This window comes from Schistocerca cancellata, chromosome 11 (genome assembly GCF_023864275.1).
Source record: "Schistocerca cancellata isolate TAMUIC-IGC-003103 chromosome 11, iqSchCanc2.1, whole genome shotgun sequence".
In the NCBI taxonomy this organism is placed as follows: Eukaryota; Metazoa; Arthropoda; class Insecta; order Orthoptera; family Acrididae; genus Schistocerca; species Schistocerca cancellata.
In genome coordinates, this window is record NC_064636.1 from 46,078,573 (window position 1) to 46,095,099 (window position 16,527).

At 42.7% G+C, this 16,527-nt stretch overlaps 1 protein-coding gene across 1 annotated transcript in view; it reads right to left on the reverse strand.

Annotated features, from left to right (window-relative positions):
* LOC126108168 (voltage-gated potassium channel subunit beta-2-like) overlaps window positions 1–16,527 on the reverse strand; it is a 666,110-nt gene that overhangs the window by 85,351 nt on the left and 564,232 nt on the right. The window contains exons 3-4 of the mRNA XM_049913410.1: window positions 12,497–12,639; window positions 12,281–12,415 (exon numbers count right to left, since the gene is read on the reverse strand). Coding sequence (XP_049769367.1) covers window positions 12,281–12,415; window positions 12,497–12,639 — 278 coding nt within the window. The remainder of the gene's footprint in view (window positions 1–12,280; window positions 12,416–12,496; window positions 12,640–16,527) is intronic.

Consider the following 16,527-nt stretch of genomic DNA (forward strand, 5'->3'; position numbering starts at 1 on the left):
TGTATTCTTTTCTTTCTCTCTCGCAGTTGGATTGAACAGAAAATTTGTATATTACGAAGGTTGTACTTTCAGATTGTTGGGTTATGATAACAGTACTACTGCACTATCTGAATAGTCACTAACTTTCGTATGCTACCTGATCAAAGACTGTAACTTCGGAAATAAATGTCACCGAAGTAGATGTTATTTTAGTAAGGGGAGCGGTCTTTGTCAAACCACCTACACTAATGATTCCAACCCATTTGCCCTTCAGTTCAAGCCAATAAAGGCTTCGCTTGCAGTAACGATAGGGAATGCTCATTCAAACAAATTCGAACTGATTGGTGACCAGAGTACTTTTACCATGGTCAGCTGCATAGGCATTTCACTAACTCTCACCCTTTCACCATATAATATACCAAAAAATAAAACTGTACACTCCATACTATTAACACATAGCGTGTATGTATAATGTATACAACTGCATACACAACATTATACGAGGGCTATTCAGAAAATAAAGAATGTTTCCGTCTGACGCCGCTAGGCGCGCGCCGATCGCGTATTTTCTGGTAAGTGCATGCTCGGCAGGTCAGTCGGCATCCATCCGTGACAGCGGCAACGTCTCTGCGCGTCTGGTTTTTTCGATATTCGAATCTGAAATGTGCACTGCAGTCGAAAATCCCGCCAATTGTGAGGTGCGGTCTGTAATACGGTTTTTGTTGGCAAAAAAACCTAAAACCTACAGAAATTCATCGTGAAGGGAGCAAAGTGAACGGAAACAACGGAATGAGTGAATGTTCCATCCGGAAATGGTGCGTTCGGTTTAAAAATGGCCGACCCAACTTTCATGATGAAGAGAAGACTGGACTCCCTAGCATTGCGACTGACGACCTTGTCGCTAAAGTTGATGAAACGATTCGTGAAAACCGTCGCTTCACAATAACGGAACTTTCGCTTTCGTTTCCACAAGTTTCAAGGACTTCGTTGTTTGAAATTTTCACTCAAAAGCTAGGCTACCACAAATTTTGTGCACGATTGGTGCCCAAAATGCTTACAGAGCGCCATGTGAAACGTCCCCTTAGAAAAATTAATGAATTACTGTGCTGATAAACCTCTTACATTATTTGATTTTCAAACAGCTGAGCAGAACTGAACGTACTCAGACATTTCGCTCTTTACCTATTCTGTCTAAACTGACAGCCAATATTTTTAGCACAACGGAATCTGACTTTCAATAATCCCTACAAAAGAATGGCCCTGACTAACATTAACCTATGCCTTTCACAAATCACTTACCTCACAAAAATCTTCGTTACTCGAACTACTGCAATATAGCGAGCGCCACTACTGCCAGCCAAATAAAAGATTCAAACTACGGAAGGCACTAACTATTGATAGGCATACTTAGCAAATGAAAGATTTTAATAGAGAACAAACAATGTATTTACCTTAATAGTATTAATATATATAGCAGTTCATGACATCCATTCTTACAAATGTACTGTTTCTGATGGACACACCTCCAGATTATCCATTCTCAAAAATCCGCCATCTCACTTCCCCACATCCACCACTGCTCGCGGCTCACCTTCAACTGCGCAACGCTACGCGCTGTTAACAGCCAACTGCGCAACACTACAATAGCAAACAACAATGCAAACCAGTCACAGACTGCACACAGCAAAGCCAGTGATTTTCATACAGAGCGCTACGTGGCGTTACCAATATAAAAACCTAAACAGCCTACTTACACATGAAGAACAGCGAATTGGGGGGGGGGGGGGGCATCACAAACATGGTGATTCGTTACCGGAACGAATAGTAACCGGTGACGAGACTTGGCTGAAACACATCAATTGCGAGACAAAACTACAGTCCATGGAGTGGGGGGGGGGGGGGGGGGGCACACAAGGTCCCCCCAAAAACCAAGGAAATGTTTGAAAACCTTGTCAGCAAGGAAGTTGATGGCGACAGTGTTTTGGGATAAGCAAGGTGTGGTTCTTATTGATTTTCTCGAACGTGGGGCAACCACCAATTCTGCCGGGTACTGTCAAACCTTGCACAGCCTTAGAAAAGCAGTTCAAAACAAAAGCCGAGAAAAGCTGCCGTCCTAAAGTTTGGTTTTGCACGACCTCACACAGCATACCGCACTAAAGAACTCCTTAATTCATTCAAAGGGGAAGTTTTCCCTCGTCCGCCCTACAGCCCCGATCTTGCACCAAGCGACTTCCACTTGTTTCCCCAAGATGAAGAACTGGCTTGCAGCGCAGCGCTTTGATGACGACGCAAAACTCCAGGCAGGCGTGACTCACTGACTGGAGTCGCATGCGGCATAAGTTTACGACGAAGGTCTTTCAAAGCGTGTCCACCGCTATGATAAGTACCTCAATGAGTTTGGTGACTATGTGGAAAAGTAGTTATGTCAGTCGCTCTTTCATATAAAATAAAATGTATTTATTGTACTTTGTTTTTTTTTTTTTTATGCCAAAACGTTCCCTACTTTCTGAATAGCCCTAGTATATACACTACTGGGCATTAAAATTGCTGCCGGCCGCGGTGGCTGAGCGGTTCTAGGCGCTTCAGTCCGGAACCGCGCGACTACTACGGTCGCAGGTTCGAATCCTGCCTCGGGCATGGATGTGTATGATGTCTTTAGGTTAGTTAGGTTTAAGTAGTTCTAAGTTCTAGGGGACTGATGACCTCAGATGTTGAGTCCCATACTGCTCAGAGCCATTTGAACCAGTCACCCACATCTCTACTGAAGTAGTTATAAGTTACAAAACATGTTATGCAACGAAAACAATAATTTTTAACGTGGTTTATGTTTAGTGGTGTAAAAAAGAAGAAAAGTACTGTAAAAAAGAAGGGAAAGCACAGGTGGAAGGAGTATATAGAGGGTCTATACAAGGGCGATGTACTTGAGAACAATATTATGGAAATGGAAGAGGATGTAGATGAAGATGAAATGGGAGATATGATACTGCGTGAACAGTTTGACATAGCACTGAAAGACCTGAGTCTAAACAAGGCCCCGGGAGTAGAGAACATTCCATTAGAACTACTGACGGCCTTGGGAGAGCCGGTCCTGACAAAACTCTACCATCTGGTGAGCAAGATGTATGAGACAGGGGAAATTCCCTCAGACTTCAAGAAGAATATAATAATTCCAATCCCAAAGAAAGCAGGTGTTGACAGATGTGAACATTACCGAACTGTCAGTTTAATAAGTCACGGCTGCAAAATACTAACGCGAATTCTTTACAGACGAATGGAAAAACTAGTAGAAGCAGACCTAGGGGAAGGTTAGTTTGGATTCCGTAGAAATATTGGAACACGTGAGGCAATACTGACCCTACGACTTATCTTAGAAGCTAGATTAAGGAAAGGCAAACCTACGTTTCTAGCATTTGTAGACTTAGAGGAAGCTTTTGACAATGTTGCTTGGAATACTCTCTTTCAAATTCTGAAAGTGGCAGAGTAAAATACAGGGAGCGAAAGGCTATTTACAATTTGTACAAAAATCAGATGGCAGATATAAGAGTCGAGGGACATGAAAGGGAAGCAGTGGTTGGGAAGGGAGTGAGACAGGGTTGTAGCCTCTCCCTGATGTTATTCAATCTGTATATTGAGCAAGTAGTGAAGAAAACAAAAGAAAAATTCGAAGTAGGTATTAAAATCCATGGAGAAGAAATAAAAACTTTGAGTTTCGTCGATGACATTGTAATTCCGTCAGAGACAGCAAAGGACTTGAAAGAGCAGTTGAACGGAATGGATAGTGTCTTGAAAGGAGGATATAAGATGAACATCAACAAAAGCAAAACGAGGATAATGGAATGTAGTCGAACTAAATCGGGTGATGCTGAGGGTATTAGATTAGGAAATGAGACACTTAAAGTAGTAAAGGAGTTTTGCTATTTGGGGAGCAAAATAACTAATGATCGTCGAAGTAGAGAGAATATAAAATGTAGACTGGCAATGCGAAGGAACGTGTTTCTGAAGAAGAGAAATTTGTTAACATCGAGTATAGACTCAAGTGTCAGGAAATCGTTTCTGAAAGTATTTGTATGGAGTGTAGCCATGTATGGAAGTGAAACATGGACGATAACTAGTTTGGACAAGAAGAGAATAGAAGCTTTCGAAATTGTGTGCTACAGAAGAATGCTGAAGATTAGATTGGTAGATCATATAACTATTGAGGAGGTATTGAATAGGATTGGGGAGAATAGGAGTTTGTGGCACAACGTGACAAAGAGAAGGGATCGGTTGGTAGGACATGTTCTGAGGCATCAAGGGATCACCAATTTAGTATTGGAGGGCAGCGTGGAGGGTAAAAATCGTAGAGAGACCAAGAGATGAAGACGCTAAACAGATACAGAAGGATGTAGGTTGCAGTAGGTACTGGGAGATGAAGAAGCTTGCACAGGATAGAGTAGCATGGAGAGCTGCATCAGAACTGAAGACCGCAACAACAACAACAATTATTCAGCAGGAGCGACGAATGCCAAGTTTTCTGACGTTACGAATTTTCTATCGCTATAGACTGGTTTGCAACAAGCATATTGAGTTATGTTGTGGAATTACTAAATGTTTCATTGGTCAGTATATTATTTCATTACTTGGGCTAACTATCAGTCAAGATTAAATACACAATTTAGCTGTATTAAGGTCACAACATTTCGAATAGATGTGTGTTTTGGGATGCTATATACAAGGTTTAGCTAACTTCCCCTGAGCACTGTGGTTCAAGCATTCCGATATGCTTACAAAAGCAGGCCCCAACTTTCAGAGCCGGAAACCGTGGCCGAGTGGTTCTAGGCGCTTCGGTCGCAGGTTCGAATCCTGTCTTGGGCGTGGATGTGTGTGATGTCCTTAGGTTAGTTAGGTTTAAGTAGTTCTAAGTTCTAGGGGACTGATGACCTCAAAGCCATCTCAACGAACCTACATTCAATTTTATCCAGTACATATGAATAAATGAGAGAAATGGACCTAGTATTGACCATTGTGGGGTATCAATGTTGTCCAGCAGAGTGGATAAGATCTCACGGTGTGTCTCGTGTAGTGCTGGTGAATAAATAAAGAGAAGTGGATCTAACATCGACCCCTGTGGAATGTACTGTACAGTGCAGCTAGAGCAATTTTGAGCTCTTTATACAGGTACTGATGAGAATTGAAGCGTCTGAGATGTGGTACCACAGAAGCATGCTGAAAATTAGGTGGACTGGTAAAATAAGAAATGGGGGAACTTTCTGTAGTGTCGATGAGTAAGAAAACGTATACAAAACAGAAACAATAGGAAGGGACCAGATGGTGGGTCATGTATTAAGAGGTCGGGGAATAGCCAGAAATATACTAGAGAGAGCTGTAGACGAAGGGAAGTGTAGGGGAAGACAGAGATTGGAATACATCCAGCAAAAATTTGAAGATGTGTGCAAGTTCTACTCTGACAAGTAGAGAATACTGAGAGTATCTTCATATGGGATTTGAAGTGTAGTGCCCAGACATCAAATGCCTACAGCAGTTGTACACAATACTCAGGAAAACACTAAACACTAAAAAAATAGCCATTGGAGATAAGAAGGTTTCTGACCATCATTAAGTTCAGGACGTTTCAAGAATTTCAACAAACTGACTCCAGTTGAATGGGTTAGAACATGAACCGCAGTTCATCAGTAGTATACTACACTCATGTTCCACGATAGTCAGTGTTGCGACTACTTCTCTTTTATCCATTAATCTGTAATGGTTAAGGACTCATAGACAAAACGTCAAGAACTCGGGTTTTATCTCGACATTTTATGAAATTTATAGAATCGCATGTCTTCATAACACTTTGTTTTGTTCAAAATGGGTCAAATGGCTGTGAGCACTATGGGACTTAAGATCTGAGGTCATCAGTCGCCTAGAACTTAGAACTGCTTAAACCTAACTAACGTAAGGACATCACACACATCCATGCCCAAGGCAGGATTCGAACCTGCAACCGTAGCGGTCGCGCGGTTCCAGACTGTAGTGCCTATAACCGCTCGGCCACTCAGGCCGGCCTTTGTCTTGTAGTTGGACATAGAGAATTTGGCTGGATTTAGTACCTAGGTGACTGAAAATGGCAAAGAAAAAAAAAATCACACGAATCATAAGAAATAGGAAAGCACACAGAAATAGCAGCGAGAAACCAAAGACATACCACCATGAATCAACACTGGGTGTGGATGCAAAATTTTTGAGAAACCAGCGGTTTGCAAGGAAACAAAATCCGAAATAAAACAGTAGCTAAAATGGACAGAAGAATGTAGAACGAAAACACAAGCTTCTCAGCAGAAATGACTGCACATTCTACTTTTTACAATAAATTATGTTTATATTACAAAAAGTGTAGTGTTAAAATTCAGTAAGCATGAAGTTCCTGGATCGATTCTTGCTAGAAGCAAATTTCTCTTTATTTAAATTCTACATTTGTTACGAAATGAAAAAGTTAATTCTCAAACATTTTAATTTTTATTTTATTTCTTAGTTTATATTTAACTGGGCTTAGCACCCATTGCTTTGCTCGCATTTGCATAGTAATTATAACAAAATAATTTTATAAATATAAATTAGGCCTACAGAAAAATTAGTGTGTTAAAGATCTGGTTCCTTTTCTCTGCAATTCTGACCACGACACTTTCTCGTGCTGACTGTTAAATAGCCTTCTTCGATTTATTTCACGAACTGCAACACCATCTAAATTTTTCACGCTAATTATAGTCGCTGAAGTACGGTCTTTTCTGAATCTACTTCTGACCAAAAAGCGATTCTGGTGGCTGGAGTTGTAGGTCTTCGTTAATTCACCCTTGTGAGCTCTTGTGGTGATATTTCCATAGAAGCTTTCATCGTCTAACGCATATTTCTTTACTTCTAATTGAGAATTCACATACCAGTTTTCATACATTTAGCTTTATAAATGTTTCTGAATAACGAAGTATTTTCATAAAAATTTTTATCCCCTGTTTCCTCCCTTTATCAGTTTAACTTCCAAAAACAATGAAATACGTATTTTTTTTTTTTTTTTGCTAACTGAGAAGTCAAATACCAGTTTTCGTAGATGAGACAATAAAAATGTTTTTGGGAGTTCTTTAAGAATGATTTATCAAAAAAAAGTTCACTCATCATTTCAACCCCTTTGCAGTCGAATTCCCGAAAGTTCTGGAACACATACTTCTTTATTTCTGACCAACGAACTACATAACAAATTTCACAGTTCTGGCTTCAAAATTGCCTTAATAGCGACATATGTTTAAAAACCCACACATCCCCAATTTTAGCCCTTTAGGAGAGGAATTTCGAAATATACCTTCTTAAACAATCGCTACAGTGTTAGATCAAAGAGCAACCACCTCTCCAGGTTTCTGTTGTTAGCAGTTTGGGCTGGGTGGTGATGTGTCAGTAAGTCAGGACGTTTCGTTTTATATATAGAGATCAATTAAGTACATAATTTAATTAATAACTGCATGCATATGCGATTATTCATATTAAATTTAAATATGCTACAAAAATACAAAACATCAAATATAAAATGAAAACACTATATTTTATTTCTAGAGACTAAATAATGTATTAATATATATAATATTTTCATTTAACATTTCGCAGCCTACATCAAATTTTAAGTTATTTTCATGCCATTAATAATAAAAATAAAATATAGTTACACTACATCGTATTTACGAAGAAATTATAATTTAGTATTGTGAAATAACATTTCCATTTCACAATAAACATACAACTTAAACACAGAATGGAACCAGCAACTTCTCAGTTACTAGTCTGTTGAGGACCATCCATTTTGTTGAAATACTTCAAAGGTTTATTTTTAACGAAGGACGAAAGTCTTCTAATCTTCAAAGGCCCTTACTTCCAATTTTTCTTTAAGAATTGTGTAGTAGTGCTTTACAAAACTGATGTCCAGCCTCTAGCCATCAGTCTCATATGTATGAAGAAGAAGATCAAATAGATCCCCTTGACAGATGAAGTTGGCATAGGAGAAAAGGTCATGACAGGCCGCATCAAACCAACACTGGACTGATGATAAAAAAAAGAAAAGTGCTGGCAGTAAGGCAATAAGACAGACATGCTGTTGGACACCAGTGTTTATGGATAGTGCTGATAGAGCACTTTTTAGCTGTTTGACCTAGATGTCACAGCATATCTTAACCAATACAGATGAATGAGTAAAAGAGAAACAGACCTGAGACTGACATTTGTGAGACACTAGTTTTGTATACACTTGAATTAGATATCACAGCATACCTTATCAAACATATAGATGAGTCAAATTGATCGAAGACTGACCCCTATGGAACAGCAGTCTTGTAAATAGTGTTGGTAGAGAACTATTGCCCTGTTTGAAACACACATCACTCCATGCTTAGGCAATACAGATGAATGAATGAAAGAAGAAGGGATGTAAGAGTAGACCCTAAGGTGTTGTACAACAGTGGTGAAGGAGTTTGTAGTAGGTATCACAGTATACCTTATCCATTATACTTACAAAGTAATGGAAGAGTGATGGAGCTGTCTTTCACCCCTGTGGGAGACGAGAGCTGCACAATGCTGCTGGAGCAGTTCTCGGCTGTTTAGAGCAGATATTTCAGTCTACCTTGTCCAACACCGACGTATGAATGAAAGAGAATTGGATCCAGCACATCCCTTTGGGATCCCTATGATTCACACTGCTACTAAAGCAGTTCTGAGCTGTTTATAGTAGATACCACAGCCTACATTGTCCAGTACAGATGGATGAATGGATAGTAACTACACCATACATTGACCACAGTGTCGATACTAGTGTATTGCAGTGCTGCTTGAGTGTTTCTGAACTGTTGTGAGTAGATATAACCACTTACCTTGTGCCATACTGGTGGATGAATAAAAGAGAGCTGGACTGAACATAGACTCCTGTGGAACACCAGTGTTGTACAGTGCTTCTAGAGCAGTTCTGAGCTGTTTAATGCATATATGACAGGCTAGCTTGTTCAGTACTGATGGATAAATAAAACAGAACTGGACAGAAGAGTAACCTCTGTGAGTCACAAATATGATATAGTGTTGCTAAAGAAGTTCTGAGCTGTTTAGATATGACAGGCTTTCTTTTCTAGTACTGATGGAAAAGTGAAAGAGAACTTGACCCATTGTTGAGGACTGCAGAAGTGTTTTGTAATAGTGGCAGATTTGTTCTGTGCTCTCTAGATATCAGAGCCTACCTCATCCATTACTGACAGGTGAATAAAAGAGAACTGGACCCAAAATTGATCTCTGTAGCATACCAGTGTTACATAATGCTGCTAGAGCATTTCTGAGCTGGTTGGTTGGTTTGGGAAAGGGAACCAAACAGCGAGGCCATTGGTCCCATCGGATTAGTGAAGGATGGGGAAGGACGTTGGCTGTGCCCTTTCAAAGGAATCATCCAGGTATTTGCCAGATGTTATTTAGGGAAATCACAGAAAACCTAAATCTGGATGGCCAGTCATGGGTCTGAACTGTCGTCCTCCCAAACATGAGTCGAGTGTGCTAACCACTGGGCCACCTTGCTTGGTCATTTCTCAGCTGATAAGAATAGATATCACAACCTAACTTGTCTAATACTAATAGATGAAATGAAGAGAGTTGGATCCAACATTGACCCTTGTGGAACAGAAATGTTTTTACTAGTGCTACAGCAGTTCTGAGCTGTTTGGAGAAGATACCATAGTCTACCTCGTCCACTGCCGATGGATGAATGAAATGAACCCAAAATCTACAGCTACATCTACATGATTACTCTGCAATTCACACTTAAGTGCTAGGCAGAGGGTTCATCGAACCACCTTTGTTTCAGTGAGTGCCACCCCAACTCGCGTATTACATCAGTGACACTCTCGCTGTATTGTGCGATAACACGAAACGAGGTGCCCTTCTTTGCAATTTTGCGATGTCTTCCAACAATCCTACCTGGTAAGGGTCCCATACTGCGGGGCAATATTCTAGCAGAGGCCGGACAAGTGTAATGTAGGCTGTCTCTTTAGTGGGTTTGACACATCTTCTAAGTGTTCTGCCAACAAAGCGCAGTCTTTGTTTCGCATTCCCCACAATATTTTCTATGTGGTCTTTCCAATTTAAGTGGCTCATAATTGTAATTCTTAGGTATTTAGTCGAATTGACAGCCCTTGGATTTGTGCAATTTATCGTATATCCAAAATATCGGATTTCTTTTAGTATCCAAGTGGATGACATCGCACTTTTCTTTGTTTAGTGCTAATTGCCACTTTTCGCACCATACAGAAATTCTCTCTGTGTATCAGTCCCGTCTCTTATTAACTTATGCCATATGAATCTATCTATTGCTGTCTATACTATAGCTTTGAATGTGGGCCATATATGGTCAACACTTACATAATTAGCTTGGAAGGAATGGAGACTCTCTCTCTTAGGAGGGCTTCAAGCGAATTTTTATCTGCTGTTTTAAATATATATATATTGCGTTTATTTTAGTGGTTATGGTTGATATGATTTTGACCCTCGCTACAATGACCTTGCGTTGACTAATCGCTGTATCCGTCGTGACACTCTCTATTAGTTCAGGATAATTTGTGGCTAAGAGGTCAAGTGTGTTTTTGCAACCATTTACAATTCGTTCGGGCTCATCAACTCATTGTTCAAAGTAATTGTCAGAGAAAGCATTTAGTACAATTTCGGAAGTTGTTTTCTGTCTACCACTGACTTTGAAAATGTATTTTCGCCAACAAATCGAGGGTAGATTGAAGTCTCCACCAACAGTGACCGCAATTGCACAGTGCTGCTAGAAAAGTTCTGACCTGTTGATAGTACATGTCAAGCCTAACTTGTTCAATGATGACGAAGGAATGTAAGAGAACTAGACCCAACAGCGACCCTTATGGAACAGTAGTGTTATAGAGAGCAGGTAAAACAGTTCTGACCTACTGAGGGTAAATATCCAGTCAAACTTCTTCAGTGATGACAAAAGAATATGGTACATCACCACTGCTGGAGCAGGCCACACAGTGACCCTGACCTACTGAGGGTAAATATCCAGCCTACCTTCTTCAGTGATGACAAAAGGATACAAGAAAATTGGACCCAACACTGACCCCTGTGGTACACCACCACTGCTGAGCAGGCCACACAGTGACCCTTATGGGACAGTAGTGTTACAGAGAGTGGCTAGAGTAGTTGTGATCTACTGAGGGTAAATATGCAGTCAAACGTCTTCAGTGATGGCAAAAGAATACAAGAATATTGTTCCCAACACTGACCCCTGTGGTACGCCACCACTGCTGAGCAGGCCGCACAGTGACCCTTATGGGACAGTAGTGTTACAGAGAGTGGCTAGAGTAGTTGTGACCTACTGAGGGTAAATATGCAGTCAAACGTCTTCAGCGACGGCAAAAGAATAGAAGAAAATTGTACCCAACACTGACCCCTGTGGTACACCACCACTGCTGGGGCAGGCCACACAGTGACCTTTATGGGACAGTAATGTTACAGAGAGTGGCTAGAGTAGTTCTGACCTACTGAGGGTAAATATGCAGTCAAACACCTGCAGCGATGGTAAAAGAATACAAGAAAATTGGACCCAACACTGACCCCTGTGGTACATGACCACTGCTGGGGCAGGCCGCACACCGACCCTTATGGGACAGTAGTGTTACAGAGAGTGGCTAGAGTAGTTCTAACCTACTGAGGGTAAATATGCAGTCAAACGTCTTCAGCAATGGCAAAAGAATACAAGAAAATTGGACCCAACACTGACCCCTGTGGTACATGACCACTGTTGGGGCAGGCCGCACAGTGACCCTTTTGGGACAGTAGTGTTACAGAGAGTGGCTAGAGTAGTTGTGACCTACTGAGGGTAAATATCCAGTCAAACGTCTTCAGCGATGGCAAAAGAATACAAGAAAATTGGACCCAACACTATACTCTGTGGTACACAATCAATGCTGGGACAGGTCGCACAATGACCCTTATGGGACGGTAGTGTTACAGAGAGTGGCTAGAGTAGTTGTGACCTACTGAAGGTAAATATCCAGTCAAACGTCTTCAGCGATATCAAAAGAACATAAGAAAATTGGACCCAACACTGCTGGGGCAGGCCGCACAGTGACCGTTATGGGACAGTAGTGTTACAGAGTGGCTAGAGCAGTTCTGAGCTACTGAGGGTAAATATACAGTCAAACATCTTCAGTGATGACAAAAGAATACAAGAAAATTGGACTTAACACTGACCCCTGTGGTACACCACCACTGCTGGAGCTCGGGAGACACTCACCGAGCCCCACGTTGGAGACGCGCAGGCCGCTCTTGCCGAGGTTGCGGTAGCGCAGCCCCGGCGTCACCGTCGTCTGGCGCGCCACCGCGTGCTCGCCCAGCTGTCCGCCCGACTGGCCACCGCGCACCGCCGCCAGCGCACCCGCCGCCCCCGCGGCCGCCGCCGCCGCCACGCCCGCGGCGCCGACCCCGCCGCCTCCGCCCCCTCCGCCGCCGCCTCCGCCGCCCCCGCCGCCCCCCGTCAGCAGCGCCTCTTTGGTGTTGGCCGCGGGCGCCGACGGGTCGGAAGCGCCCGACCCGAGCACCGCCCCCGTGCCGAACTCCTCCATGCAGTCCAGGCTGGCGATCGGCGCCCGGCAGCTGAAACCACACGTACACGTCGCACGTCCAGTGTCGCCGACACACTCGCTGTCGGCGCTAACCCCTTTTACAGGGTCTACATCTACAACAAGCATAATGGAATGTTGTCAAATTAAGTCGGGTGATGCTGAGGGAATTGGATTAGGAAATGAGACACTTGAAGTAGTAAAGGAGTTTTGCTATTTGGGGAGCAAAATAACTGATGACGGTCGAAGTAGAGAGGATACAAAATGTAGACGGGCAATGGCGAGGAAAGCGTTTCTGAAGAAGAGAAATTTGTTAAGATCGAGAATAGATTTAAGTGTCAGGAAGATGTTTCTGAAAGTATTTGTGTGGAGTGTAGTCATGTATGGAAGTGAAACATGGACGATAAATAGTTTGGACAAGAAGAGAGTAGAAGCTTTCGAAATGTGGTGCTACAGAAGAATGCTGAAGATTAGATGCGTAGATCATATAACTAATGAGAAGGTATTGAACAAAATTGACTAGAAGAGGAGTTTGTGGCACAACTTGCCTACAAGAAGGGACCGGTTGGTAGGACATGTTCTGAGGCACCGAGGCTTCACCAATTTAGTATTGGAGGTCAGCGTGGAGGGTAAAAATCGTAGAGGGAGATGAAAAGATGAATACACTAAGCAGATTCAGAAGGAAGTAGGTTGCAGTAGGTACTGGGAGATGAAGAAGCTTGCACAGGATAGAGTAGCATGGAAAGCTGCATCAAAGCAGTCTTAGGACTGAAGACCACAACAACAACAACGATGCTGAGGGAATTAGATTAGGAAATGAGACACTTAAAATAGTAAAGGAGTTTTGCTATTTCGGGAGCAAAATAACTGATGACGGTCGAAGTAGAGAGGATATAAAATGTAGACTGGTAATGGCAAGCAAAGCGTTTCTGAAGAAGAGAAATTTGTTAACATCGAGTATAGATTTAAGTGTCAGGAAGTTGTTTCTGAAAGTATTTGTGTGGAGTGTAGCAATGTATGGAAGTGAAACATGCACGATAAATAGTTTGGACGAGAAGAGAATAGAAGCTTTCGAAATGTGGTGCTACAGAAGAGTGCTCAAGATTAGATGGGTAGATCACATAACTAATGAGGTGGTATTGAATAGAATTGGGGAAAAGAGGAGTTTGTGGCACAACTTGACTAGAACAAGGGATCGGTTGGTAGGACATGTTCTGAGACATCGAGGGATCACCAATTTAGTACTGGAGGGTTAGCGTGGAGGGTAAAAATCGTAGAGGGAGACGAAGAGATGAATACACTAAGCAGATTCAGAAGGATGTAGGCTGCTGTAGGTACTGGGAGATGAAGAAGCTTGCACAGGATAGAGTAGCATGGAGAGCTGCATCAAACCAGTCTCAGGACTGAAGACCACAACAACATCTACATCTACTTATACATGGATGCTCTGCGAATCACATTTAAGTGCCTGGCTGAGGGTTCATCGAACCACCTTCCCAATTCTTCAAAAATGTTCACATGTGTGTGAGATCTTATGGGACTTAACTGCTAAGGTCATCAGTCCCTAAGCTTACACACTCCTTAACCCAAATTATCCTAAGGACAAACACACACACCCATGCCCGAGGGAGGACTCGAACCTCCGCCGGGAGCAGCCGCACAGTCCATGACTGCAGCGCCCCAGACCGCTCGGCTAATCCCGCGAGGCGATATGGCATTTGTTAATGAATCACGGAATGAGTTCCATGGAACTAGTGGGAGACGCAGAGGGCAAAAACTGTAGGGAAAGACAGAGACAGGAATACACCCAGCAAATAACTGAGGGTGTAGGTTGCAAGTGCTACTCTGAGATAAAGACAGGAATCACTCATCCAGTGCTCTATACTGAGAGCACTTCAAGCATAATTTCGAGTATTTCTTAATCTTTTTCTCCTTTACGTGATTAACGTCTAATATTTAGCACATTAACTCCCAAGGGAACTGTTCAGTCCGGTGTGTCGAAATATGCCCTAAAATTTTTACATTAGAAGAATACAGCGATAGAAACAAATGTTGAAGCTTGCCAAATCCAATATCTCGCCAGATAGCAAGAGAAGTGTGCACCCCTGCCGTAGCCGTGGCGGAAAGCGCATGCGCAACACGGAGGGCACATATTCCGGATCGACGGCACACTAGTAAAGAGATAACGCGCCATAACGCGATCGTAATTTATAAAGTGAATTTCTTTTTCCGTCGATACTTTCTCTCACACAGTTGTCACAGTTACTGTTCACTCGAATTTGCAACTCATTTAATATCAACAATAATTAGCAGTTGCCTTTGTGGTACCGCTAAGTGTTAGCAGTGGAGACAAAACTGTTTACGTTTCCAGAATGAGATTTTCACTCTGCAGCGGAGTGTGCGCTGATATGAAACTTCCTGGCAGATTAAAACTGTGTGCCCGACCGAGACTCGAACTCGGGACCTTTGCCTTTCGCGGGCAATTGCTCTACCAACTGAGCTACCCCAGCACGAGTCACGACCCGTCCTCACAGCTTTACTTCTGCCAGTACCTCCTCTCCTACTTTCCAAACTTTACAGAAGCTCTCCTGCGAACCTTGCAGAACTAGCACTCCTGAAGGAAAGGATATTGCGGAGACATGGCTTAGCCACAGCCTGGGGGATGTTTCCAGAATGAGATTTTCACTCTGCAGCGGAGTTTGCGCTGATATGAAACTTCCTGGCAGATTAAAACTGTGTGCCCGACCGAGACTCGAAGTCGGGACCTTTGCCTTTCGCGGGCAAGTGCTCTACCAACTGAGCTACCCCAGCACGACTCACGCCCCGTCCTCACAGCTTTACTTCTGCCAGTATCTCGTCTCCTACTTTCCAAACTTTACAGAAGCTCTCCTGCGAACCTTGCCATCGAAAGGCAAAGGTCCCGAGTTCGAGTCTCGGTCGGGCACACAGTTTTAATCTGCCAGGAAGTTTTGAATTACGTTTGTTTGCGATTTCTTCGCACATTGTTCCCAATAGCATCTGTCTTTCTGCAGGTAGAAGAGTTTCACAGTAATGTCGAATCCAACTTGCAGAGATAGAATATCAGGAACTGAATTGAAATCACCTACTTCTTCTGAAGACCTACAGTCCATGCCTGCAGCGCCTTAGACCGTTCCCAATTATCTTATTCGAATTTCGTACAGCGGCGGAAAGAACAAGCTCTGATTTCCTTTATTGTACCGTAGTAATCGTTTCTCTCTACGTAGCCGGGCTCGCTGGCCGAGCGGTTCTAGGCGCTTCAGTCCAGAACCGCGCGAATGCTACGGTCGCAGGTTCGAATCCTGCCTCGGGCATGAATGTGTGTGATGTCCTTAGGTTAGTTAGGTTTAAGTAGTTCTAAGTTCTATGGGACAGATGAGCACAGCAGTTAAGTCCCATAGTGCTCAGAGCCATTTGAACCAAAATTATTGGTCAGGCTGACAGAATGAGGATTGAGGAGCTGGTTCTCTACTTTAATGTTAGAGTCTTTTAAAGAGAAGCACTTCCGCCTTTTTTAAGCGCCGACAGGAGAATTGTTCCGTTAGTGTAAATAAATGCATGCAAATGCCCATATCACAGAGGCAAAGCTCGAAAGTATTTGATAACAAGAGACGTGGTGAACACCTCGACACGTCTGGTACTTACAAGGCAAACTCCCCATCGCATCCACCTCAGATTTAGTGCTAAGATAGTCCAACGGATAGCCTGTCAAAACTGAACACAGATCCAAGTATGAAAACAGGAAGAAGGTGTACTCAACTGTGGAAAAAGGAAACAAAACAGAAGCAGTGAGCGATCCAAGATCAATACATGCAAGATTGAGCGATTTTGGACGGCCGTGGAGTTATGGTCATGTGGCGACGGTGGTGGGTTGCGAAGGGGGAGTCCCGGGTTCAAATCTCCC